Source organism: Euleptes europaea, chromosome 1, assembly GCF_029931775.1.
Source record: "Euleptes europaea isolate rEulEur1 chromosome 1, rEulEur1.hap1, whole genome shotgun sequence".
Classification (NCBI taxonomy): domain Eukaryota; kingdom Metazoa; phylum Chordata; class Lepidosauria; order Squamata; family Sphaerodactylidae; genus Euleptes; species Euleptes europaea.
In genome coordinates this window covers 179,357,995-179,383,473 of record NC_079312.1, presented here as the reverse complement: position 1 = coordinate 179,383,473, position 25,479 = coordinate 179,357,995, and the positions used below count along the sequence as shown (strand labels likewise).

Below are 25,479 nucleotides of genomic sequence, written 5' to 3'. Positions count from 1 at the left end.
CACGGTCCGACGGGACGTATCTCTGTACGCTTTCCACACAAATGAATTTGACTGTGAAAAAGCAGAGCACCGTTCAATAGATTTTGCTTAGCACAAGGACTTGGCTGCACTTGCGCTCTATGACCTTTAAAAAAACAATTCACAACTTCTGCAGCTCCTAGGAAGAAAAAAATACTTCAGACATTTGTGGAGCGTGTGTGAGAGTGTATGTAATTTCCCCCCGTTATTTTCACATTAAAGGAAATGATAAAACTGGTAGCTCATAGTGGCTGCCCACGTCAGATCTGTAGACTTTGTGGGAAAGGGCTACAAACTTCTCCTGTAGCCCAGGGCCGCATCCACACATCAAACTAGTTCACTGCCGTCTGCAACTGTATTATCTGGTCCACCCACGAAAAACCAAAGTTGCTCGCAAGTGCTTTCATGGAACGACAGCGCAAGATCCCACAGAGTGTGGACGCAGCCCCGGACGGAGCGAGCATGGGGTCACATTTAATTTGTTTCTCACTATGTGTGTTTTATTTCTATTTCACTGTTCTTACCTACGAATCCTTGAGAAAGGGCTGGAAAAGGGGCCACCCTGAGGTGGGCAAAAAGGCGGGGTATAAATTTTGTAAATAACGATAAGAAATTAAACGACCATAGCTTGCATTTCCCTGCTCTGTTCGCCAATCCCTTGTCAAGACACAGCAGGTCAGGGATCTCATGGGATCCACTGGCCACAGGTGCCTCTGACAGCCAGTCTGCCCAGGGTTCAGCCGCAGCGTGTGATAGAGGAAATGCACAATTAGTTATTTAGCTTTCCCCTTGTAAAAGCCTCCCCCCTTAAAAGTTCTTATATTGGTATTTTAAACTAGATTACTGGTTATTGTTTACAGACCTTAGTATCATTCTTATTTTTTAAAAAAACTTATTTTCTTTTTGCATTTTAGAACAAGCAGAAAGTCAAAAGGTACTTACACTGTGTATCTCAAGTATGCAGGTACCTGTATATTGTATTTTTTAAAGTCTGGGTGCAGACTTTCACTGTACTGTCTACTCAGCAAATTAATCAGACTTACTGCCAGTTAAGGGTGCTCAGAAGAGGAACCATTGAAAGCCAAACACTAGAAAGGGGAAAGCTGAAGATATGAAATTAAAGTCTGCCGAGTCCTACCAAGAAGGTTTTTCATTTTTCAGACGGGCTGGGGGCAGGGGAAGTCTTCTGTTATAGATGCTTCCTATGAACCAGACCAAAAGGGGCATTGCTTTACAGAGGACTAGCAAACTTCAGGATTTGGGGGGTCTTGGGCAATCCCCTAAAGTGAGCACCCTAAACCCTGAATATTCTCTTGTGCTGCTCTTGGGCGCCCTATACAAAGTGAGAACGGAGGAGGGGTGGAACAGGCAGAGCCTTGATGATTTGGGGGCTCCGGTTGGATCCTGTCACACTCTGGAGTCAGCCCTGATCGCTTCCACACAAATGGTCATAAATAGCACAATTTTTCATCATCTGTCTCTTATACCAGAAGATTTCGCTAGACTTTAGGGAAAGTGCACTGAACTTTGGGAAATTTGGAACAGCTGTTATCTCAAGATGTCCCCTCATCCCTCCAGATGGTCTCCCATCCTCGCACCCCCTCTCTTCTTCAAACCCAGGTGGTTCAGAAGAAACAGAGATGTATCCAAGCCACAGCAGGTCCCTCGCATGGCTCTCAGCACCCCGGGGAGAGACGCCAAACTATGAGAACCAATCCAGGAGAAGGTAAAGGGTGACAGCCACCAACGGCATGCAGCTGCTGAAGACCACCGGGAGGAAGACAAAGAGGCCGAGGAACCGTAGGGAGCGAGTCAAGATCCTTTCGAGTTCGCTGTGAGAGTTGGAATGGGTTTCATGGGCCTTGACGACATTATTCCCTTCCCCTAGCCAGAGGCTGCCTTGCCCTATCAAGAAGCCCTGGGTCTTGCTCTGTCCGTGGGCCCCGAGAGGGCTGGAGAGCAGGTCCGGGGGACGGTTTGGGAAGGGCGTCAGAGTCCGGGCGGGGACCACCAGGGGCATCACCGTGGCATCCTGAACCATGGGCCGCAGGACATTGGGCAGCACTCCTCTCAAGCTGACGAAGGCGTCGGAGTCCTTGGTGGGACTCGGTTGGACGCTCCCCTCTTCCAAGTGGTTGAGAAAGCAGCCTTCCAGCAAAACTGGGGGGCTCTCGCGGCCCTGTCCGGCCAGCTCAGGCGGAGCCAGGGTTGTGTATCTAGGTGCGAATCCCTCCTCCTCGCTGTCCCGGGAGTCGTCGCCCCGCTGCTTAGCGTAGTGCAACGTGATCTCCTCCGCCAGGGAACTGTTCAGCGCTCTCTCCGGGCCGGCCCAGTTGACTATCAGATCGCGGTCGGTCAAGACGCTCTGCCGCAAGGCGATGAGGGAGGGTGCGGGGCTGTCGGGATTCTCCAAGCCCTCCTCGGACCAGCCGCCTCTCTCGCCCAGCTCCTCCGCTCGAAGCCGGCTCAGGTGCGACAGGTAAAGCTGCTCTAGCTCCCGGTCGATGGCATCCTCCTCCAAGCGATGGGGCAGCTCTTGGTACCTCCTCAACTGCTCATCCGAGCACTCCTCCATGAAGGAGCCCTCGGTGGTGAAGTCGCGCTTGCCGAACTCGGACAAGTCCCACGGTGCCGAGGGATGGGCGTCGTTCCCCAGTGACAAGCCACCCGGCACTTGCAGCTCCTCGCGGGAGGCGGGATGGACCTTCATGGCAAGACGCTGCGGGGAGTCAGTGAAATCCACAGGACGGTCTCTCGAAGGGTCTTTCTTCTCCGGGGAGTGGGTGGTGATCATGAGCTCTGGAATCTAAGAAATAAAGGCAGAACAAGAAGAGTTGGTTTTTATACGCCGACTTTCTCTACCACTTAAGGAAGAATCAAACCGGCTTACAATCACCTTCCCTTCCCCTCCCTACAACAGACACCCTGTAAGGTAGGCGGAGCTGAGAGAGCTCTAAGAGAGCTTTAACTTGCCCAAGGTCACCCAGCTGGCTTCATGTGGAGGAGTGGGGAAAACAAATCCAGTTCACCAGATTAGCCTCCGCTGCTCATGTGGAGGGGTGGGGAATCAAACCAGTTATCCAGATCAGAGTCCACCGTTCCAAACCACCGCTGTTAACCACTACACCACCAAGAAGATGAGGACACATGAGGAAAAGGGCAGGATGTCATGTTGTCTCCAAACAGTCTCCCACTCAACCCTTACAAATACTGGGGAAGCCATTGGAACAGCATAACTGCCATCCTAAATAGAGTTACACCTTGCTAAATCCATTGATTTTCCTGGTCTTAGGATGCAACTCTTACTAGGACAGAAGTGAAACACACCTAAAATGACCCACCAAAAAATTTATTTCTGAAGAAGAGTTGGTTTCTATATGCGTGGTGTAGTGGTTAAGAGCGGTGGTTTGGAGTGGTGGACTCTGATCTGGAGAACCGGGTTTGATTCCCAGCTCCTCTACATGAGCGGCGGAGGCTAATCTGGTGAACTGGATTTGCTTCCCCACTCCTACACACGAAGCCAGCTGGGTGACCTTGGGCAAGTCACAGCTCTCTTAGAGCTCTCTCAGCCCCACCTACCTCACAGGTAGGTAGAGAAAGTCGGCATATAAAAAACAACTCTTCTTCTTCTACTTTCCTTGGTCATCTCTTTGTGCACACTATTTTCTCTTATCACACACCTCAGACTGCAGGTAAGCAAATGCATTTTAAAATTTACCTTACATTTTAAAAAAAGGCCCTGTGAATATAAAGCAAGCATAATAGGCAATGCTCTGAACTATTTTTTTGTGTATTTGTTTGTTTTTTACATGCAGATTTTTGTGGGGGGGGGGTTCAATGTAGTGGCGCTCTCAGTCTGAAGTGGCCCAACCCACTCCCCCCACCCCAGAATTCTCCCATCAAGTTTTCTGGATGTGGAGACCAAGCTTTAGAGCAGGGGTCCCCCCACCTTTCCAAGCCTGTGGCCACTTCTGGAACTCTGACACAGCATAGTGGGCGCAGCCACAAAATGGCCGCCGTGGCTTACCTACAGTCACCTTCAGTGAAGATCCTTGTGCTGAGGAGGCAGCTGATGCCAAAGCAACTTAAAAATAAATAAATCTGCACACCCAATCAAATCTCTGATAGCCAATGAGAAGCTGGACAAAAGCCCCACTTGCCCCCATCTACTTTCTGAAGACAGTTGGTGGGCAGCAGGAAAGAAGACGACGAAGAAGAAGAGGTGTTGGTTTTTATAACCCGCTTTTTTCTACCTTAAAGGAGTCTCAAATCGGCTTACAATCACCTTCCCTTCGCCTCCCCACAACAGACACCCTCTGAGGTAGGTGGGCTGAGAGAGCTCAAAGAGAGCTGTGACTAGCTCAAGGTCACCCAGCTGGCTTCATGTGGAAGAGTGGGGGAACAAATCCAGTTCTCCAGATTAGTGTACGCTGCTCACGTGGAGGAGTGGGGAATCAAACTTGGTTCTCCAGATCAGAGTCCGCCGCTCCAAACCACCGCTCTTAACCACTACACCATGCTGGCTCTCTTGCAGAGGAGGAACTCAGGATGCAAAGGTACAATGCATGTTGTAATCAGCTTCTCCTAATCAAGCTGAGCGCAATGTACATTGTCCCTTTGCAACACCCCTTCCACCTTCTCACTGGGATACAAGAGCGAAGGGATCTCCATTCCTGCTTGTATCTGATGAAGGGAGATTTGACTCTCAAAAGCTCTCCCAGCCCTCCCCCCAATCTTGTTGGGTCTCTAATGTGCTACTGGACTTGAATCCAGGGTAAGGAATTGTTTGCTACCTGGACAGATACTTTGGGATAGAGGAACTATAAATACGCCTGAATAAATGAGCGTGATCTGCAGAAAAGGCTGCAGATGCCGCCCCATGCAATAAAGGAGGTGCCACCCTCAAAGTCCCAGCACAGCAGCAAAGTGTTGCCTCTCCAGAGTAGTTTCTTACCTGGGTCATAAGAGGAGGGGGCTGAAAGGCAGGGAAATTTGGGGGCTCATTGGTCAGATCCTTTTCAGCGTTCCCTTCTACACAGAGAGAGAGGGAGAAAAAATACAATTGGGGTTTTGCTACTTACCAAAGAATTGTATTTTTTGGATGGCTAGCGTATGGACAGTGTAAATGCACGTAGTATATAGATTAGCATGCCATCCCCAAGATATCTCATTATGTATATGCAAACATTCCAAAATATTCCAATATATGGAAAGATCTGAAATATGGACCACTTCTGGTTCCATGCAGTCCGGATAAGGGAGACTCAGCCTGTAATATGTTTCAGGTGAGGAGCCGTGGTAGTCTGCAATAGAAGAGCTGGATTCGAGTCCTGCAGCACCTTAAAGGCCAAGAAGATTTTTGGGCTGTGAGCTTTCGAGAGTCAAAGCTCCCTTCATCGGATACGAGAGATTTTATTTGCAGGGTTTTTTCCCCCCATGGGGAGTCTTAAAAATATGACTTCCCAACCCCTGTACTCTGAAGTGGTACCACCGATTCCACACACACACACGGCTATATGGTATCTGATGAAGGCAGTTTTAACTCTCGAGAGCTCATACCTTGAAAATCTTGTTGGTTTTTAAGGGGCCGATGGACTCAAATCTTGCAATAAATATGTTTGTAATTGTGCAGAACTGATTGAGGTCACAGGACTCGACTTTCCTTATAACAGAATTTGCATTTATCTAAGCTGAGCCCTGACCACAGATCACCAAGCACTGCTTGACATCTAGAGTCCAGTGGAGATTGTACAACGCCGTGTAGCCAATGAAGTGGGGAAATAACCTTACTTGACAGTCAAGCCAAGCAAATCAGGGGACAGAGCTGCCAGGAGGCCCCTCCTTCTCCACCACCTGATTTCCCTCATTCTTTTTTCCTCTGCGACCCGTGCTTTTAAAAATGCCCACCATAGGCAAAGGCTTCTGAATGCAAGCACAGATGAATAAAAATGGAACAAAGAGATTAGAAAACATGCAAAATAAAACACTTTAGCAGGCAGGAATTGGGCTGGATAGACCAACAGTATGTGTCAGAATGGGCAAATTCATATTATTTATTCCTTTCCTTTATCCCTTAGAAGCTCTTTGATCCATTGATCTTGAGCAGCGTAAATCTAATGATTGAGGGATATAAGGACTGAAATAAATCTTGCCACTGACAATGTAGCTTTAGGATCCCTGTCACATAATAAAAAAGGTATTATATCAGACACAGAGGCATTAGATTTATATGTTAAAAGGGGATAGATATAACATGATCAAAGTTCTCATAAAAGCGGCATTCCAAGAGGGTGTGAGCTAGTGAATCAACAGAGCCAGAAGTGCAAGGACAGGTCCTGTCTGGGTATGGTATGTTCAAAATTCTGCCCTGCATAGAGGGGTTAGCATTCAGTCTAGATAAACAGAAGGCTCTAGAAAGACGAGGAGTTGTCAAATAATAAGTATAAGCGGGCAAACCGAGAGGCGGTAGTATCCCGAAAATATTTATTTCATTATTTATAGTCCACCTTTCTCACTGGGACTCGAGACGGAGTTCATAGAGTGATTCAATACAATCAGCAGTGGGACATTCAATAAACAATGTAATAGGATTAGGGTTGTAAATCCAATCAGAAATCTAAGAACAGAACCGAATCAAAGCATAAATATTAACACGACTCATTAAATCAGCGATTCTCAAACTGTGCTCCACAGAGCACTTGGTGCTCCGCGAAAAATCTCCTAGTGCTCCGTGAAGAGATTGGAAAGAAAAATACTACTGTCATTCAGTTTAGTATACAGGTGTTGGGGGGAAATTAGGGCTCCGTGATTAATTTCTCTCCTGAAAAGTGCTTCATGACTTCAAACGTTTGGGAACTGCTGCATTAACCCATGCAAAAATTACACATTAGGTCCAAAATTTCAGCAGGCTAAACACAGTAGTGTAGACAAAGCTTCTTAAACTGTGGGTCGCGACCCCACATGGGGTTGCGTAACTAAATGTGGGGGAGGGCAAAAAAATTGATTTACTATCAGTAAATGTTTGATTTGTATACCTATTTTATATACCTATATACCTGGGGTTGCGTAAAAAAATTTCTCGGACGAAAAGCGGTCGCTAATGGAAAAAGTTTAGGAAGCCCTGATCTAGGTCAGGGCAAGAGATGAGCAGAGGTGGTTTGCCATTGCCTGCCTCTGTGGAGTCTTCCTTAGTGGTCTACCATCCAAATACTAACCCAGGCCGACTGTGCTTAGCTTCCGAGATCTGATGAGACTAGCCTGGGCCATCTAGGTCAAGGCAAGAGAGGAACACAGGTGGTTTGCCATTGGTGGTTTAAGAAGCCCTGGTATATTCAGTTTTGGGCACCGCAATTTAAGAAAGATGTAGACAAGCTGGAACGTGTCCACAGGAGGAAAACAAAGATTGTGAAGGGTCTGGAGACCAGGTCCTATGAGGAAAGGTTGAAGGAGCTGGGTATGTTTAGCCTCGAGAGGAGCAGACGGAGAAGGGATATGATAACCATCCTCATGTTTTTGAAGGGCTGTCATATAGAGGAGGGTGCCGAGTTGTTTTCTGTTGCCCCAGAAGGTCGGACCAGAACCAACGGGCTGAAATTAAATTAAAAGAGTTTCCGTCTAAACATTAGGAAGAATTTTCTAACAGTTAGAGCGGTTCCTCAGTGGAATAGGCTTCCTTGGAAGGTGGTGAGCTCTCTTTCCCTGGAGGTTTTTAAGAAGAGGTTAGATGCCCATCTGTTAGCAATGCTGATTCGATGACCTTAGGCAGATGATGAGAGGGAGGGCATCTTGGCCATCTTCTGGGCATGGAGTAGGGGTCACTGGGGGGGAGTGAATTTCCTGCATTGTGTAGGCGGTTGGACTAGATGACCCTGGTGGTCCCTTCCAACTCTATGATTCTATGGTTCTATGACCACAGTCCCCAATAACTTTGTGAATCATTTAGTACAGTGCAACTCTATTGCCTGCGTAGAAAAACCCTCTTGAATAGACCTAGCTTTGCACAGTTTGCGGAAAGCCAGGAGATGGGGAGCCTTCTCCCGTGGGGCTGGCTTACCCCCATCCCTACCAACACTTTCTGCTCAAATGTCCCACCGGAAAGACCAAGGCAGCCCCTACCTTCCGGAAAAGTGGGCGGTGCTATGTCTTCGACCCGCAGCTCGTTCCCATTCGACCTGCAAAGAGAGATGGGCAAAAGAATAAGACAGTGGTTCCCAAACTTTTCAGGCCACCGCCCCCTTGGTTCCACAAAATCAATCCCAGCGCCTGCTACCCTATCCTATAAAAAGCATTATTCAAAACAGGGGTTTGCATGACTCACTAAAGAAGACAATAACAATAAAATTTTCAAAGCAGTAACAATTAATTTCATATCTATTCAAAATCAAATTACAACTTTTATTCAACAAAACTGATGAACTTGATCCAGTGGTACCAGCTCTTCAAAGTCTGGGGGGGAAATTCTGATAGTTTCCACCAAATTTGCCAGCATGGTGCCATAGCTTGATCTATTTTAAATTAGTAAACAACACAGTTGAAGGGGCCCGCCTCTAGCGCCCCCCTGCTGCCCTCTTGCCTCTTAGTACCCCCCTGGGTAATCCCCCCCAAGGGGTGGTACTGCCCACTTTGGGAATCACTGTAATAAGACAAAGTGAGTGAGGGCTGGCAGTGATGAAAAGCGCTTCCCTAAACTGGTCCATAATGGAGATGGGATACACCTTGGTTTAAGAGGATACTCGCTTGTTAAACAAACATTCTTGGGCAACTTGAAAGCATTCTTGTCAATCGACTGTAACCAGCACATGAGGACCCTTACAAAGGCATCATCTATCACACTGTTATCCCGCCCTTCGTCTGGGTGGCTCACGTAGTTCACTCCTCACAACAACCCTTTTGAAATAGGTTATGAACACATGAAGCTGTGTTATACTGAATCAGACCCTTGGTCCATCAAGGTCAATATTGCCTACTCGGACTAGCAGTAGCTCTCTGGGGTCTCAGGCAAAGGTCTTTCACATCACCTACTTGCCTGGTCCCTTTAACTGGAGATGCCGGGGATTGAACCTGGGATCTTCTGCATGCCAAGCAGATGCTCTACCACTGAGCCACGGGCCTCCTTTAAAACAGTGCTTCATACATGAACACACATGAAGCTGACTTATGCTGAATCAAACCCTTCCATCACAATTAATATTGCCTACTTGGACTGGCAGCGTCTCTCCAGGGTCTCAGGCAGAGTACTTTCTCATCACCTACTGCAACATCTTTTCAATGGGAGATGCCTGGGATGGAACCTGGGACCTTTTGCATGCCAGGCAGATGCTGTACCACTGAGCCACAGCCCTACCCCACAGGGGTACCCAGGGAGGTTCATGGCAGACTGGATCCAGATCTTCACATCCCAGACCAACCACTAGACTGCACTGGCTCATGCTGAGTCCACTTGTCCCAATCCTTGGCAAAAGAAGAAGAACTGGTTTTTATAGGCCGACTTTCTCTACCGCTTAAAGGAGACTCAAACCGGCTTACAATCGCCTTCCCCTCCCCACAACAGACACCCTGTGAGGTAGGTGGGGCTGAGGGAGCTCTAAGAGAGCTGTGACTAGGCCCAAGGTCACCCAGCTGGCTTCCTGTGGAGTGGGGAATCCAACCCGGTTCTCCAGATCAGACTCCACTGCTCCAAACCACCGCTCTTAACCACTACACCACGCTGGAGATGGCGGGATGGGTTGTTCATGCCCCAAACCGCACTGCCCGGTGTCCACACATACCCCATTGTCAGACTACGGGATCACCCAATTGCAGACGGCCACTATGGTCTGGAAACATGCGCCCTCGACAGCCTGCACCTAGAAAATCAGGGGATGGGGCTGCCAGGAAGCCCCTCCTTTCTCCACCATCTGATTTCCCTCTGACTTTTTTTTGTGTGTGTGTGACCTGTGGTTTTAAAAAATGCCCACCATGGGCAAAGGCTTCCGAATGCAAGCACCGATGAATTAAAAACGGCACACACAAAAAAGATGATTAAACACGCAAAATAAAAACCATGTGGATGGTCAGCGACTGGTAAAAAGGGAAACTTGCTCCTAACAGCCGTTGGAAAGGGCTGTTTTAACATTCAGTACAAGGTGGGGAGCCGGGCTCCTGCCCACCCACCCCCACCTGCAGCTTCTCTTCATATACAATTTTTTTAAACAAAAACAGCCTTTTTAACTGCCACAGAAACTGCAAATGGAACTCTGGAGGGCGGCCGTTGAAAGCAAAGGGAAGTTCTTCAAAAAGCAAAAGCCTCCAGCCGACCGACAAATTTGCATGCCCTTTCCCCCGTTGGGTCCCGGGGCCCTTTGTGGTTTCCGTGCCCGGAGGTTGTGGTAGAAACTGCAAGGCGGATGCTGTAGCCCTGCCATCTGAGCAAACGTTTTTGCGCCCCACTGTACCTTTACAAAGTAGTGAAGATCCTCGGTGTTTACATACCTGAGAGGCATGGGATGGGGTAGGGCCAGGGCTCGGTGGTAGAGCATATCCTTGGAATGCAGAAGGTCCCAGGTTCAATCCCTGGCATCTCCAGTTAAAGAGACTAGGCAAGTAGGTGATGTGAAAGACCTTTCTCAGCCTGAGATCCTGGAGAGTCGCTGCCTGTCTGAGTAGACAATACCGACCTTGATGGACTGAGGGTCTGATTCAATAGGGGAAGGGCCATGGCTCAGTGGCAGAGCCTCTGCTTGGCATGCAGAAGGTCCCAGGTTCAATCCTCAACATCTCCAGATAGAGGGACTAGTCAAAGAGGTGATGGGAAAGACCTCTGCCTGAGACCCTGGAGAGCCGCTGCCCATCTGAGTAGACAATACTGACTTTGATGGACCAAGGGTCTGATTCAGTATACGGCAGCTTCATGTGTACGTGCTTTCAAGTTCTGGAGGATCTTGTTCCGTGGCAGCATTAACTGGGGCACCCTCTGATTTGACCCCAAAAAGTGGGAAGGGGAATACGTAAGAACTCCACGGGTGTTGCATGTCTGGGGGAGCGGAATACCAACAACACAGTGCCAGAAGAATTAATTGGGCAGAAGGGGAAATTAGGGAGCAGGCCTAAACAGGCCTCCTCTCAATCTCTATAGTTCTCCTCTCAATCTCTAAGAATGCCTGAATCCTTATACTGAATCAGACTGTCCGTCCATCAAGGTCAGTGTCGTCTACCCAGACTGGCAGCTGCTCTCCAGGGACTCAGGCGGAGGTCTTTCGCATCACCTACTGCCAGATCCTTTTAGAAGAGGTGCCGGGGATTGAACCTGGGACCTTCTTCACGCCAAGCAGAGGTTCTCCCATTGAGCCACAGCCCGTTCCCTACTGAATCAGATCCTTGGTCTATCAAGGTCAATGTTGTCTGCTCAGGCTGGTAGCGGCTCTCCAGGGTCTCAAGCAGAGGTCCCTCACTGTACCTCCTACCTCATCCTTGTAACCAGAGATGCCGGGAATTGGACCTGGGACCTTCTGCATGCCAGACAAATGCTCGATTGAGCCATGGCCCCTCCCCAAACACATGAAGCTGCCTTGTACTGAATCAGAGCATCGGTCTATCAAGGTCTGTGTTGTCTACTCTGACTGGCAGTGGCTCTCCAGGGTGTCAGGCAGTTGTCTTTCACATCACCTGCTTGCCTAGTCCTTTTTACTGGAGATGCTGGGGATTGAACCTGGGACCTTCTGCATGCCAAGCAGAGGCTCTGCCACTGAGCCACAGCCTTTCCCCAATGCTTACACATGAAGCTGCCCAATACTGAATCAGACCCTTGGTCCATCAAGGTAAGTATTGTCTACTCAAACTAGCAGCGGCTCTCTAGGGTCTCAGGCAGAGGTCTTTCACATCACACACTGCCTGATCCTTTTAACTGGAGATGTCAGGGATCGAACCTGGGACCTTCTGTGTGCCAAGCAGATGACCTGGCCCCTCCTCAAACTCATGAAGATGCCTTATACAGAGTCAGATCATCAGTCCCTCAAGGTCAGTATTTTCTGCTCTGACTGGCAGCAGCTCTCCAGGGTCTCAGGCAGAGGTCTTTTGCATTGCATACTGCCTGATCCTTTTAACCGGAGATGCCAGGGATCGAACCCGCCTAGCATGCCAAGCAGATGCTCTACCGCTGAGCCACAGGCCCTCCCCAAGCCAAGCTAAATGTGACAGAAATCCCCATAAAGCACCAGGTTGGCGGGAGCCACGTTAAGCACAGAATAATTTGAATGGGAGGAGGGAGCAAAGCCCTTCACCTGCCCGTTGTTCCCACCCACCCCTGTGCATTTATACTAATTTTTGCTTGACAAATCACTAAATTGCAAACAAACTCTGATGGGACATAAAACTGCTAAAAGAGCAGGGAGGGGCAACCGAAGAGCAACCAGACCGGGAGCCAGAGTGGTGTAGTGGTTAAGAGCAGTGGTTTGGAGCGGCGGACTCAGATCTGGAGAACCGGGTTTGATTCCCCACTCCTCCACATGAGCGGCAGAGGCTAATCTGGTGAACAGGGTTGGCTTCCCCACTCCTCCACACGAAGCCAGATGGGAGACCTTGGGCTAGTCACAGCTCTCTCAGCCCCACCCACCTCACAGGGTGTCTGTTGTGGGGAGGGGAAGGGAAGGCAATTGTAAGCCGGTTTGATTCTTCCTTAAGTGGTAGAGAAAGTCAGCGTATAAAAACCAACTCTTCTTCTTCTTCCTTCCCACCCATCCGCCCTGCACTTTAAAATGCTCCCACCACACCCGGACCTTGAATTTTGCCACCTCTGTTCTTAAGGGGAGCCCTCAAGCTGAAGATCCACCCCCTGGGGGGGGGGGCGGGAAACCATACCATCTGCCTCTGGCAGCTCATCTTTATCTTTCATGCCCTTTCTCTCTTTCTCCCAGTTTATTGCCGTCCCCAGCCCTGGCATCTCGCCATTAAGACGCCCACTAGGGAAACACCTCCCAACAGACGCGGGAGTATTCCCTCGTCACCAAATAGCACCCTTCGCCATCAGGAAGTGTCTGGAACTACCCAATCTCTCTCTTCTACACATACCCTTTTACAAAAAAACAAAGCCATTATGTCTGAGAAGGACAGCATTTCCGTACACCCACAACCCTCTTGGCTAAAGATTAAGACCCGAAATATTTGCTGGGTGGGGCAGAAAAATCTGCTTTCCCCATGACGGGAAAGACATGAAACTGACAGTGTAATCCTAAGGCCGACTGGTAAACTGCTTAGGATATTAAGCTCTTTGCAGAGTATCTGGAAGTATGCCAGTGTGGCACACCAGGGGCACCATGCCAATGCAGACCAAGTGCCTACTAGGCCGTGCCAGAACACTGTGTGTGTGTGAGAGAGAGAGAAATAGGAACTGCCCACACCTGTTCTTACGCACCTGTGTATCTCTATGTAGGCACTGGGTTCAGCTGCTAACCTAAGCAGTTTGCAGGCTGGACTTAGGACCGTGCTGTTAGCCAATTAATCTAAGCAACCCACCTAGGGTTGCCAGGTCCTCTCTGGCCACCGGGGGGGGGGATGGGGGGTAGGGTGGCCAGATCCAGGCTGGGAAACTCCTGGAGATTTGGGGATGGAGCCCGGGGAGGGCAGGGACCTCAGTGGGGTACAATGCCGTAGAGTCCGCCCTCCAAAGCAGCCATTTCCTCCAGGGGAACTGATCTCTCTAGCCTGGAGATGAGCTGTAGTTCTGCAGGACATCCAGGTCCCACCTGGAGACTGGCATCCTTATGGGGTCATTACCTTTATAGAGCTGGGGTTTGGGCAGGGAAGACAGAAGAATAAGGAGAAGAGAGAGTTGGTTTTTTATATGCCAACTTTCTCTACCACTTAAGGCAGAATCAAACCAGCTTACAATCACCTTCCCTTCTCCTCCCCACAACAAACACCCTGTGAGGTAGGTGGGGCTGAGAGAGCTGTGACTAGCCCAAGATCACCCAGCTGGCTTCATGCGGAGGAGTGGGGAAACAAACCCAGTTCACCAGATTAGCGTCCGCTGCTCATGTGGAGGAGTGGGGAGTCAAACCCGGTTCTCCAGATCAGACTCCACCGCTCCAAACCACCGCTCAAACCACCATGCTGGCTCTCAGCAGGGCACAGTGCCACAGAGCCCACCTTCGAAAGCAGCCATTTTCTCCAAGGAAACTGCCGTCAGTTGTAATGCCAGGAGAACTCCGTCCTCCCCTCCCCAGAGGTTGGCGACCCTAAGGAGAAATTAATGTTAAGTAGGCTTGCCAGGTCTCCCCTGGCCACTGGCGGGGGATGAGGGTTAGGGGGGCCAGATCCAGGTTGGGAAACTCCTGGAGATTTGGGGATGGAGCCTGAGGCGGACAGGGACCTCAGTGGAGTTCCATGTCATACAGGTCAACCTCCAAAACATCAATTTTATCCAGGGGAACTGATCTCCATAGTGTGGAGATGAGCTGTAATTCCAGGGAATCCCCAGGTCCCATCTGGAGGCTGGCATCCCTACAGCCAGCCCTGATTACAATTCATAATTGACTGCATTTCTGCCATACTCTATGGCCCCTTCCGTAGAGAGCCAGCGTGGTGTAGTGGATGAGAGTAGTGGTTTAGAGCAGTGGATTCTGATCTGGAGAACCGGGTTCGATTCCCCACCCCTCCACATGAGCGACGGAGGCTAATCTGGTGAACCGGCTTGGTTTCCCCACTCCTACACACAAAGCCAGCTGGGTGACCTTGGGCTAGTCACAGCTCTCTTTGAGCTCTCTCAGCCCCACCTATCTCACAGGGTGTCTGCTGTTTGGGGTGGGGAAGAGAAGGTGATTGTAAGCCGATCTGATTCTCCCTTAAGTGGTAGAGGAAGTCGGCAGATAAAAACCAACTCTTCTTCTTCTTTTTCCTCCCCTATCCCCTGCCCAGGGCAGTTTACCATAATATAAAATAAAAGCACTACAAAAGGCAGCTTTGCACAATAGAAGCGAATGTTCAGATTCATACAGAAAACCAGAACTTTCACTTCTGCCAGCCGGCGCCAGTCAGCTGCTGGGGCAAAAAAAAACACAACCCCACAAATGTGGGGAGTCAAAACCTTTCAGGAGGTGACGGTGGAGAAAGGTTGAGGTTGGCGAAGGCGGAGAACAAAGAGTCACCTGCCTGTTGGGGAGAGTCTAGACAGAGAGCAGGCCTGCGTTAAGTCGTAGTCAACGCTTGATTCTTATCACTCAGTGGAAAAAAAATTAAGTTTGGCACAGTTTAAAATGAGTGGTGGTTATATGCCCACCAAGACAAATTCAGTCTACCCCCTATGTATGGCAGCCAGTTGGAGGGGGTGTTTTTAATTTCTTTCTTCAAAAAAAAAAGAAAGGAAAAAAAAAACATGGGGGAAAAACTCAAAATCCAGGTAAATGGAGGGCTGCTCTCAAGAATTTAGACTGAACCCGCTCCAGTGGGACAAAGGTAGATGAAGATGGCCCAAGTAAAGTCCCATATGTCAGTTGTGCCAGTGTTTTCGTTCGGTAAAGCTTAAGAGCGGCTGGAAAGTAATGCCCTCCCTTACGTCTTGAAAATTCAATGATGTGTAAGGCAGATTTTTGCCCTTTCTCTGCTGCATAATCGATGAGCTTTTCTAGAACCAGAGGCGTGTAAGACTGCTCCTAAGTATGGGGGGACCATATAAATAAAGTAAAACCAAATACACACACACATATATAATATAATATAATATAATATAATATAATATAATATAATATAATATAATATAATATAATATAATATAATATAATATAATATAATATAATATATAGTATAACCAAAAATATAACAGTGGTCGCAGATCTACACATAAGTTCCTATAAAAAAGTTTCAAATATCTAACAATAATTCCATGTGCAATTGTCATCTACATGTCACGCGTTCCCCAATACTGATAAAGTCGTAAGGTCCTCAATCCATTGATTTTACAGGAGGTGGGCATTTATCTCTCCAGTGCTGTAATACGTCTTTTGGATATAGTAAGGGCCCAGAGGGTCCCTTTCCACTGGCCATCCGGTTAGCCTCCAAGAGACGGGCAGACTGTTTAAAAGTGCACAAGCATCCTCAAAAGTAAACAAATATTCTAATATGGAATTGATATGAGTAATAACTTCCTCCCAGAAAAACCTCAGGCCCCGCCCCCAAAATCTCCAGGTATTTAGGGGAGGTGCTGTGGCTCAGTGGTAGAGAATCTGCTTGGCATGCAGAAGGTCGCAGGTTCAATCCCCGGCATCTCCAGTTAAAGGGAGGTGATATGAAAGACCACTGCCTGAGACCCTGAAGAGCCGCTGCCAGTCAGAGTAGACAATACTGGCTTTGATGGACCAAGAGCCTGATTCAGAATAAGGCAGCTTCATGAGTTCATGTGTTCCCAACCCGAAGCTGGCAATCCTACCGAGGCATCCAGCTGCACCCTAGAGTGGTTTTGGAAGCAAAGACCTCACAAGTCCCAATGGCCAATGAAGGATTTTGGGTACTGGCCTCTACAGGTGTAACTTCAGGTAGAATCCACGCACGTAAACAAAGCGACACATACATATGGAAGTCGGAGAGCTCTGTGCAGCAACATCCCCCATCCTGAAGGCACGTTTCTGGAGTTTCGGAGGTCATGGCAATTCTCGCAGCAGAGATCCATGCATTTATGACTCACGTATTACATTTCTTAAACAAGAAGGCTGACTCTCACAGGCAGCCCACGGTAAAATCTTAGCCGAGAACCAATGCCATCTTAGTTCCACAGACTGAGAGGCACCAAATATGGCTTTACTGAACTAATATTTTTTTTAAGCACGGCTAAATTTCAAGGGAGATATCCTTAACAGTACTGAAGGACTGGTCTTCGGCAACTAGTCGGAAGCAGTATTGAAACCGGAGTTCCGCATGGCATTTAACTGTGGCATTTCCCCCGATAATTTCTCTTTTGTTCTTTTGTTTTTAGCCAAACTGATTACTTTTTATTCTTCTCAACAATTATAAATTATCAGCTGGGGGTGGGTGGGGGCGCTAAGTACTGTTTCTCACTTTGCAATCAGCCAAAGTCACTGGGTCATTACTTTTAATTTTTATTGTTTGCGACTGTGATTAACAGGGTTACAAAACAGCAATCATGAATCATAATTTTTTTTAAAAAAACAGGCAGTTGCTTTGGGTAGCTGCAAAGTAAAAAGCAGCTCTGCCAGCCTACCCTGTCCGCAATGAGAACAGATCATTCACCATTGACTAATGAATGCTGGTGTGAAGAAATGGGCTTCTTCTCCCTTGAGGTTTACAGGGAAACTTCTAACCATTTTTTTTCCTTGGGAAGGCAGGAGGCGGCAGGCATGGCAAACGATTCCTGACCCAACCTGAGCCACCTTCTTAGAAATGCAGATGGAGGTATCAGGAGACAAAGAAGTGGGTAAAGCCTCTTCCCCCCCCCCCCGCCCACTCCTCCAAGCAGGTATCAGAGACTTGGAGGTTTTAAAATGCAAGAAGGGGCTCCAGGAAGAAAGTTTCTGGAGGTTCCAGGAAAAACTTCTTTGACCCAGATTGACCTAGTCAGTGGGTGGAGACAGAAAAGGATTAAAACTGCTGAGAGTGAGCAGAGAGCCCTTTTTTTGGCTGGGATACTCAGGGAAGACAGAGCTCATCTGAGGCCTGGAGGAGGCAGCCACTTTTTGACAACGTGCTGGCCCCAGGCGCTGATGAAGACTTCTAGGTAATGGAATCTAGATAGAGCCTTACAGTACCCTAAGCTTAAGAGCCTGTCCTATATGCCAACATCTGGTGGGGCATGTATAGAGAGAGGGACAGAGGAATTGCGTTTCTCCCAGTTCTTTTGAATCCCATGCTCAATCTGTCGCTGTGTTAAAAGTATGCTTGGGAATGTGTTACTTTTAATAAATACTTTTAAACCTTGAATGCTGACCATAGTTTCTCTGTACCACATAGTCCTCCACCAGCTTGGAACACGCTATTGGAAAACAGGGGGGCCCTAGGAGGGAGGAAGGCAAGCAGCTATTTCTCCAGTGGCAACCCCAGGCAGTGTCTTGTCTCCGTGGTGCCCAGAAGTGGGGTAGGCAGGAGACGCCGAGGCAAGGCCTCAGGGTTTGAGAGGGACGCTTGGGGGGGGGGGATCCTGACCCCCACCCCACCCCAATGGGCAAGTCCTACAATGGTCAGGTGGTGGCAGCGGTTACCCGAAAGGAGAAAGAGGCAACCCCTTTCCAGGGGAGGTTGAGAATCCCTAGGAGAGGGCAGGAGTGGAATAGGGCCTGAGAAACTGAGCCAGGCCTGTTCCGCCACAGCTGGCGAAGGAGAAAAGGAAGGAAATAAGGAGAAGGAAATGAGGAAATTTTAAAGGGCCGGTCATCTCAAGAAGCCTCGGTGCTGTTTTGATTATCCACCATTCGATAACCTAGTGGTGGTTATTTGCACTTTATGCTAAAATAAAACAATTTACTTTTATCATTGCACCAAGGAGCAGCAAACCAGCTTGGCATCTGATGCTACACAAGTTTTCCTTTTCACCCTCATCTGATGCCTGGCAGCGGCAGCCACCTCTGTGCCCAAGAAGAAGAGTTGTTTTTTTTATATGCTGACTTTCTCTACCACTTAAGGGAGACTCAAATCGGCTTACAATCGCCTTCCCTTCCCCTCCACACAACAGCCACCTTGTGAGGTAGATGGGGCTGAAAGAGCTCTAAGAGAACTCTGCTCTCCTTAGACACGTAAGAACATAAGAATGGCCATGCTGGGTCAGACCAAGTCCAGCAGTCTGTTCACACAGTGGCCAACCAGGTGCCTCTAGGAAGCCCACAAACAAGACCATTGCAGCGGCATTATCCTGTCTGCATTCCACAACACCTAATATAATAGGCTTGCTCCTCTGATCCTGGAGAGAACAGCCATGCATCATGACTAGTATCCATTTGGACTAATAGCCATGGATAGCTCCATCCTCCATAAGAACATAAGGAAACCCCTGCTGGATCAGACCAAGGCCCAGCAAGTCCAGCAGTCTGCTCACACAGTGGCCAACCAGGTACCTCTAGGAAGCCCACAAGCAAGATGACTGCAGCAGCCTTCTCCTGCCTGAGTTCCACAATACCAAGTGGGAACCAAGGTCAACCCTGATTGCTTCCCAGGTTTGGTAAACCAGCCTGGCCTGGACCATCCAGGACAAGACAAGAGATGAACAGAGGTGGTTTGCCATTACCTGCCTCTGTGTAACAAACATTAGACTACCTTGGTGGTCTCCCATCCAAGTATTAACCAGGGCCGACGCTGCTTAACTTCTGAGATCTGAAGAGATTGGGCAAGTCGGGGCTATCCATAGACAGGGTTATGAAGAAAAAAATTATAAACAGCAGAGTCAAAGGGCAGAAAGTAATTGGTGAGATGTAATTATGTAAAACTCAAACGTGATAAAGAATACAGAGACCGTTCAGAACGGCAGTAACTGGTAATCTTCCTAGTTTCGTTAAGCTAGTTAGCACCTCTAATGACTGAAGAGTTCTGAGATTTATTAGGAATTATTGTTTTTGATAAGAATTATAATGGTGTTGGGGATACCGTGGATTGCCAAAAAAATCAAATCAGTGGGTTATAGATCAAATCAAGCCTGAACTGACCCTAGAAGCTAAAATGACTAAACTGAGGCTGTCGTACTTTGGTCACATTATGAGAAGACATGAGTCACTGGAAAAGACAATCATGCCGGGAAAAGTGGAAGGCAGCAGGAAAAGTGGAAGACCCAACAAGAAATGGATTGACTCAATAAAGGAAGCCCCAGCCCGCAATTTGCAAGACCTGAGCAAGGCTGTTAAAGATAGGACGTTTTGGAGGACATTGATTCATAGGGTCATCATGAGTCAGAAGCGACTTGACAGCCCTACACACACACACACACACAAATTATTAACATGCAGACACACACACCTCAAAGCCACTGAAAGCCTTCATGCACAGAAGTTATAATCAGCTTGTCAGGAGTTGGGAGGGGTTCAGGTTTCACCAGGAGGCCATGACGACGGCAGATGGCACAAAAAATAATCCCACCTGAATCTTCCCACCACCTTCCAAACCGGAATCAACAACAGAAGATCAGAGATCCTCCCGAGACACATACAAGAGGAGGGGGCTGTGGCTCAGTAGTAGAGCATCTGCTTGGCATGCAGAAGGTTCCAGGTTCAATCCCCGGCATCTCCAGTTAAAGGGACTAGGCAAGTAGGTGATGTGAAAGACATCTGCCTGAGACCCTGGAGAGCCGCTGCCGGTCTGAGTAGACAATACTGACTTTGATGGACCAAGGGTCTGATTCAGTATAAAGCAGCTTCATGTGTTCATGTGAGTGACTCCTCGAGACACCTGGCAAATGTATTACAATTTAGCTGAATTGGGGGAGAGGTAGTTTGGAATTTCCAGAATTGTGCAGGGGATTGGGCTAGATGACCCTGGTCGTCCCTTCCAGATGACCCTGGTGGCCCCTTCCAACTATGATTCTATGAAGGTACTGCGTTACAACACAGTACAGACAAAGGGTCTGTGGATGAAGACAGAGAAAATGTTTCCAGGGTAGCAGAGGTTGTCTGAAAGTGCCCTCAAAGGGGTGTCAGTCTTAGGGCAAGCTTTGGAAGAAGACCGGGGGGGGGGGGTCAGGAGCTGGTTTGGTGAGATTTCAACGTAGTTCAGTTTGCAGTGGGAAAAGATATCTGGGGCAGGTGTCTACTGGCTAGCGCCTGCAACATCACCTGCACCCTCTTTTCTTCCTCTCACCCACATTTTCCAAATCCTGGCACATGTGTGCAACATCCCCCTCCTTAAAAAATTCTGATTTCTAAAACTATACTGAAAAATAAGGCAATTGCAAAGCAAAGCTGGGTTTATTTCATGGATTATTTCAAGGATGTGAGGGCGATCTGGCTGCGACATCTGCCACTCCACTGATCGCCAGGGTTGATTCAGCTGATCCGGCTGGCTAGGCAGGTGTCCTCTACCTCCCTCACCGCTCCATGTGCATCCCTCCCAAAGCTGCACGTTTGGTGGAAGAGGACGACCATCCCAGATAGGAGTGTACTGTCCTTCGGTCAAGGATGTATGGCAGCTGCGCTCCCCCTGCCGGAACCTCCAAACAAGTTCAAGGTCCATTTGTAGGATTAAGAAATTGCTATGTCTGCTGCTAAAACTCTACCAGTGCCACCCTCAGCAAGTCAACCCAGAATCCTACTCAGGTGTATTTAACGGGGTTTATTCCCAGGAAAGTGACCTTACAACTGCAGTTTCAGAGGGTTGGTCTGAAGTAGAAAAGTTAGATTCGAGCCCAGTAGCACCTCACAAAACCAACAAAATTTTGGGGGTATAAGCTTCCGAGAGTCAAAGCTCCCTTTCTCACATACGAATGAGAATGAAGATCCATCAGCCTTTACATCCAGGTTAGAAGGGTGTTCCAAAGAATAGAAGAAGAGTTGGTTTTCATATGCCGACTTTCTCTACCACTTAAGGGTGGCTCAAACCGGCTTACAATCACCTTCCCTTCCCCTCCCCACAACCGACACCCTGTGAGGTAGGTGGGGCTGAGAGAGCTCTAAGAGCTGTGACTTGCCCAAGGTCACTCAGCTGGCTTCATGTGTAGGAGCAGGGAAACAAACCCAGGACACCAGATTAGCCTCTGCCGCTGATGTGGAGGCATGGGGAATCAAACCTGGTTCTCCAGATCAGAGTCCACCGTTCCAAATACAGAAGGATGTAAGGGCTGATGGATCTTCATTCTCATAAAGGGAGTTTTGACTCTCGAAAGCTCATACCCCCAAAATCATGGGGGTCTCTAAGGTGCTACTGGACTGGAATTTGGCCGTAGGGCTGCACAGGGCCTCTGTCTTCACCCCCATCCAAACCAGAACAGACTCAGGATCGATATGGCCCCACCTCTTCCCCCACAAGCTGTAAAAAAAAAACACAACCACCTGACAAAGCAAGTTACAAAGGTCGCCACTGACTCTGCACGTGAAAGGTGGGTGGGGATTTCTGCCGAGAGGGAAGTTACCAAGATACCATCTACTCGTTTTTAACACCACCATCCGTAAAGTCAAGAGACCACAAAGAAGCATCGCTGCCACCAGGGGCTGGCACAGAAAATGGTTGCCGGAGTTTTTTTTGGGGGGGGGGGGTTGGTTCTAGCTCCCTCCTCCACACATGCATTTTTAAAACCTCGTTTCAAATATTGTCACAAAAACAATAGGTCCCGATCTTCCCTTCTCCTAAATGACGATGGACTTTAGAATTATAAAAAGTGTGTTTTCATGCTCCTTCTTCTCTTTCTGGCCCGCCCCTTGGTTTCCCCCAGCCTTTTTACATAAACAGCCATGGCACAGTCAGAACCAGAGTGCTTTAAAACAGCGGGACAGTCCACCCATTTTAAATATTTAACAGCAATACTCAGCGTTTATAGTTTTGGGTGGGTAGCCGTGTTAGTCTGCAGGAGAAGAGCAAGGTTCGAGTCCAGCAGCGCCTTGAAGAACAACAAGATTTCCAGGGTATAAGCATCCGAGTCAAAGCCCCCTTTGTCAGACACAAGTACTGAGGGATTTCCATTCCCGCTGGTATCGGAAGAAGTGAGCGACTTTCAACAAGGTATACACTGGAACACTTGTTGGCCTTTAAGGTGCTACTGGACTCGAATCTTTTCCGCACTTATTGTGCTTTAGAGTGTCCAGAACTCTCCTTGCTAAAACCTTGTAAGGTAGGCTCCTCACATGAACACATGAAGTTGCCTTATACTGAATCAGACCTCAGGTGCCTCTAGGAAGCCCACAAGCTAGACGACTGCAGCAGCATTGTCCTGCCTGCATTCCACAGCACCTAATATGATAGGCATACTCCTCTGATACTGGAGAGAATAAGTATGCATCACAAGAACATAAGAAAAGCTGGATCAGACCAAGGCTCATCAAGTCCAGCAGTCTGTTCGCACAGTGGCCAACCAGGTGCCTCCAGGAAGCCCACAAGCAAGACGACTGCAGCAGCATTATCTTGCCTGTGCTCCAATGCACCTAATATATTAGGCCTGCTCCTCTGATCCTGGAGAGAATAGGTATGCATCATGACTAGCACCCATTTTTACTAATAGCCATGAATAACCCTCTCCTCCATGAACATGTCAACTCCCCTCTTAAAGCCTTCCAAGACACCACCCCCAAATCTCCAGGAATTTCCTAAGCCAAAGACAGCAACCCTAAAAGACAAAGGCTTGGTATGTACAGATGTCTAACTGCTTGGACAGTTCACAAAACTTGGCAAAGGATATCTTGTCCTATTTTAAGGCCCAGGACAGTAATTCCATACCTCCCTCGTACTCTACAAGAATCCCACGAGGTAGGATATTATTAATTAACTTTAACGAAGAGATAACCCAGGGGATCTTAAACTCTGTCACGGCAAGCAAGAAAACAACCGGTTGAGCTTCCCCAGGCATAACTAGGGGAAAGCAACAGGCAACTGAAACTTAGCATCCGGTGCAAACGCGACAGACCAAATTTCATCGGGCCGCTCCAGCTCTTAACATGTATTAACATTTCTATAGGGAGAAAAAACTCTTAAGGTTTTGTGCAGCGGCTACAGTGTTGGTAGGACTGCGTAAGGGAAGGAAGGAACCTTGGAACTTTGTGGTGGTGGAAAATGCTGTCAAGTCGCAGCGAACCTATGGCGACCCCAGAGCCAGCGTGGTGTGGTGGTTAAGAGCAGTGGACTCTGGAGAACAGGGTCTGATTCCTCACTTCTACACAATAAGCCAGCTCTCCGAACACTCTCTGCCTCACCTACCTCACAAGGTGTCTCTTGTGGGGAGAGGAAGAGTATAAGCTGGTTTGATTCTCCTTAAAAGGTAGAGAAAGTAGGCTTTCTCTTGTTCTTCTCAGGGAGACAGCATGGTGTAGTGGTTAAGAGCAATAGTTTGGAGCGGTGGACTCTGATCTGGAGAACCGGGTTTGTTTCCCCACTCCTCCACATGAAGTCAGCTAGGTGACCTTGGGCAAGTCACACTCTCTCAGCCCCACCTACCTCACAGGGTGTTTGTTGTGGGGAGGGGAAGGGAAGGTGATTGTAAGCTAGTTTGGTTCAGTTAAGGGACTAGGCAAGTAGATGATGTGAAAGACCTCCACCTGAGACCCTGGAGAGCCGCCGCCGGTCTGAATAGACAATACTGACTTTGATGGACCAAGGGTCTGATTCAGTATATAGCAGCTTCATGTGTTCATGTGATTCTTTCTTCAGTGGTAGAAAGTTGGCATATACAAACCAACCCTTCTTCTTCAAAGCAAGAGACTAACAGAGGCGGTTTGCCATTGCCTGCCTCTGTGTAGCGACCCTGGACTTTCTTTGGTGGGTCTCCCATCCAAGTACTCACCAGTGCCCACCCTGCTTAGCTTCTGAGATCCAACAAGATCGGGGTAGCCTGGGCCATCCAAGTCAAGGCGCCTTGGAATTTCCCAGTTCTTTTTCTTCCAAAACTTCCTCTGACTGTGGAACCACTCAAGTCTCCTTTCTCTAGTCATCCACCTTTTATAGGAAGCTCTCCAGCCACAGCAACCTTAATAGCCCAGTCTGGCCCGAGGTCATCAGGATTTGGGAGCAAAGCAGGATCAGGCCATGGTCGGTGCTTGGGTGGGAGACCCTCTAAGGATGCTACGTGGAGGAAGGAAATGGGAAAAATCCCTCTTGCTTAGAACTGTGGGCTGTGGCTCAATGGTAGAGCATCTGATTGGCATGCAGAAGGTCCCAGATTCAATCCCTGGCATCTCCAGTTAAAAGGACCAGACAAGTAGGTGAGGTGAAAGACCTCTGCCTGAGACCCTGGAGAGCCGCAGCCAGTCTGAGTAGACAATACTGACTTTGGTGGACCAAGGGTCTGATTCAGTATAAGGCAGCTTCAACACCCCGTGGTTGGGGTCACCATGAGTCGGTTGCGACAAAACGTCACGTTCTTCTTCTCCAGTCACACGCATTTCCTGGCTCCTATTGCCTTGGTCACAGGTAAGCCCTTATACAGAAGCACATCTCACATCAGGTCAAGGGGATCATTTTGGAGCTTCATACCAGAGGTGTCTTGCTCCCTCCTCGCTGGACCAAAAAAGTCCACCCTACTGTCTCTACAACAGATGACTAGAACTTGCCCTATCAACTAGGCAGGCCTGCCACAGGTGATGCGTTGATTTATTCAGAACATTTCTATGCCGCTTCTCCAAAGAAGAAGAGCTGGTTTTTATATGACAACTTTCTCTACCACTTAAGGAAGAATCAAAGTGGCTTACAATCACCTTCCCTTCCCCTCTTCACAACAGACACCCTGTGAGGTCGGTGGGGCTGAGAGAGCTCTAAGAGAACTGTGACTAGCCCAGGGTCACCCAGCTGGCTTCACGTGTAGGAGTGGAGAAACCAACCCGGTTCACCAGGTTAGCCTCCACCGCTCATGGGGAGGAGGGGGGA

At 48.5% G+C, this 25,479-nt stretch overlaps 1 protein-coding gene across 1 annotated transcript in view; it reads right to left on the bottom strand.

Annotated features, from left to right (window-relative positions):
• Positions 1 to 1,720: 1,720 nt before the first annotated feature.
• The window catches only part of PPP1R3F (protein phosphatase 1 regulatory subunit 3F), a 36,499-nt gene continuing 12,740 nt past the window's right edge, over positions 1,721 to 25,479 (bottom strand). The window contains exons 5-7 of the mRNA XM_056850414.1: positions 8,134 to 8,189; positions 4,973 to 5,049; positions 1,721 to 2,824 (exon numbers count right to left, since the gene is read on the bottom strand). Of these exons, the coding sequence (XP_056706392.1) occupies positions 1,721 to 2,824; positions 4,973 to 5,049; positions 8,134 to 8,189 (1,237 nt within the window). The remainder of the gene's footprint in view (positions 2,825 to 4,972; positions 5,050 to 8,133; positions 8,190 to 25,479) is intronic.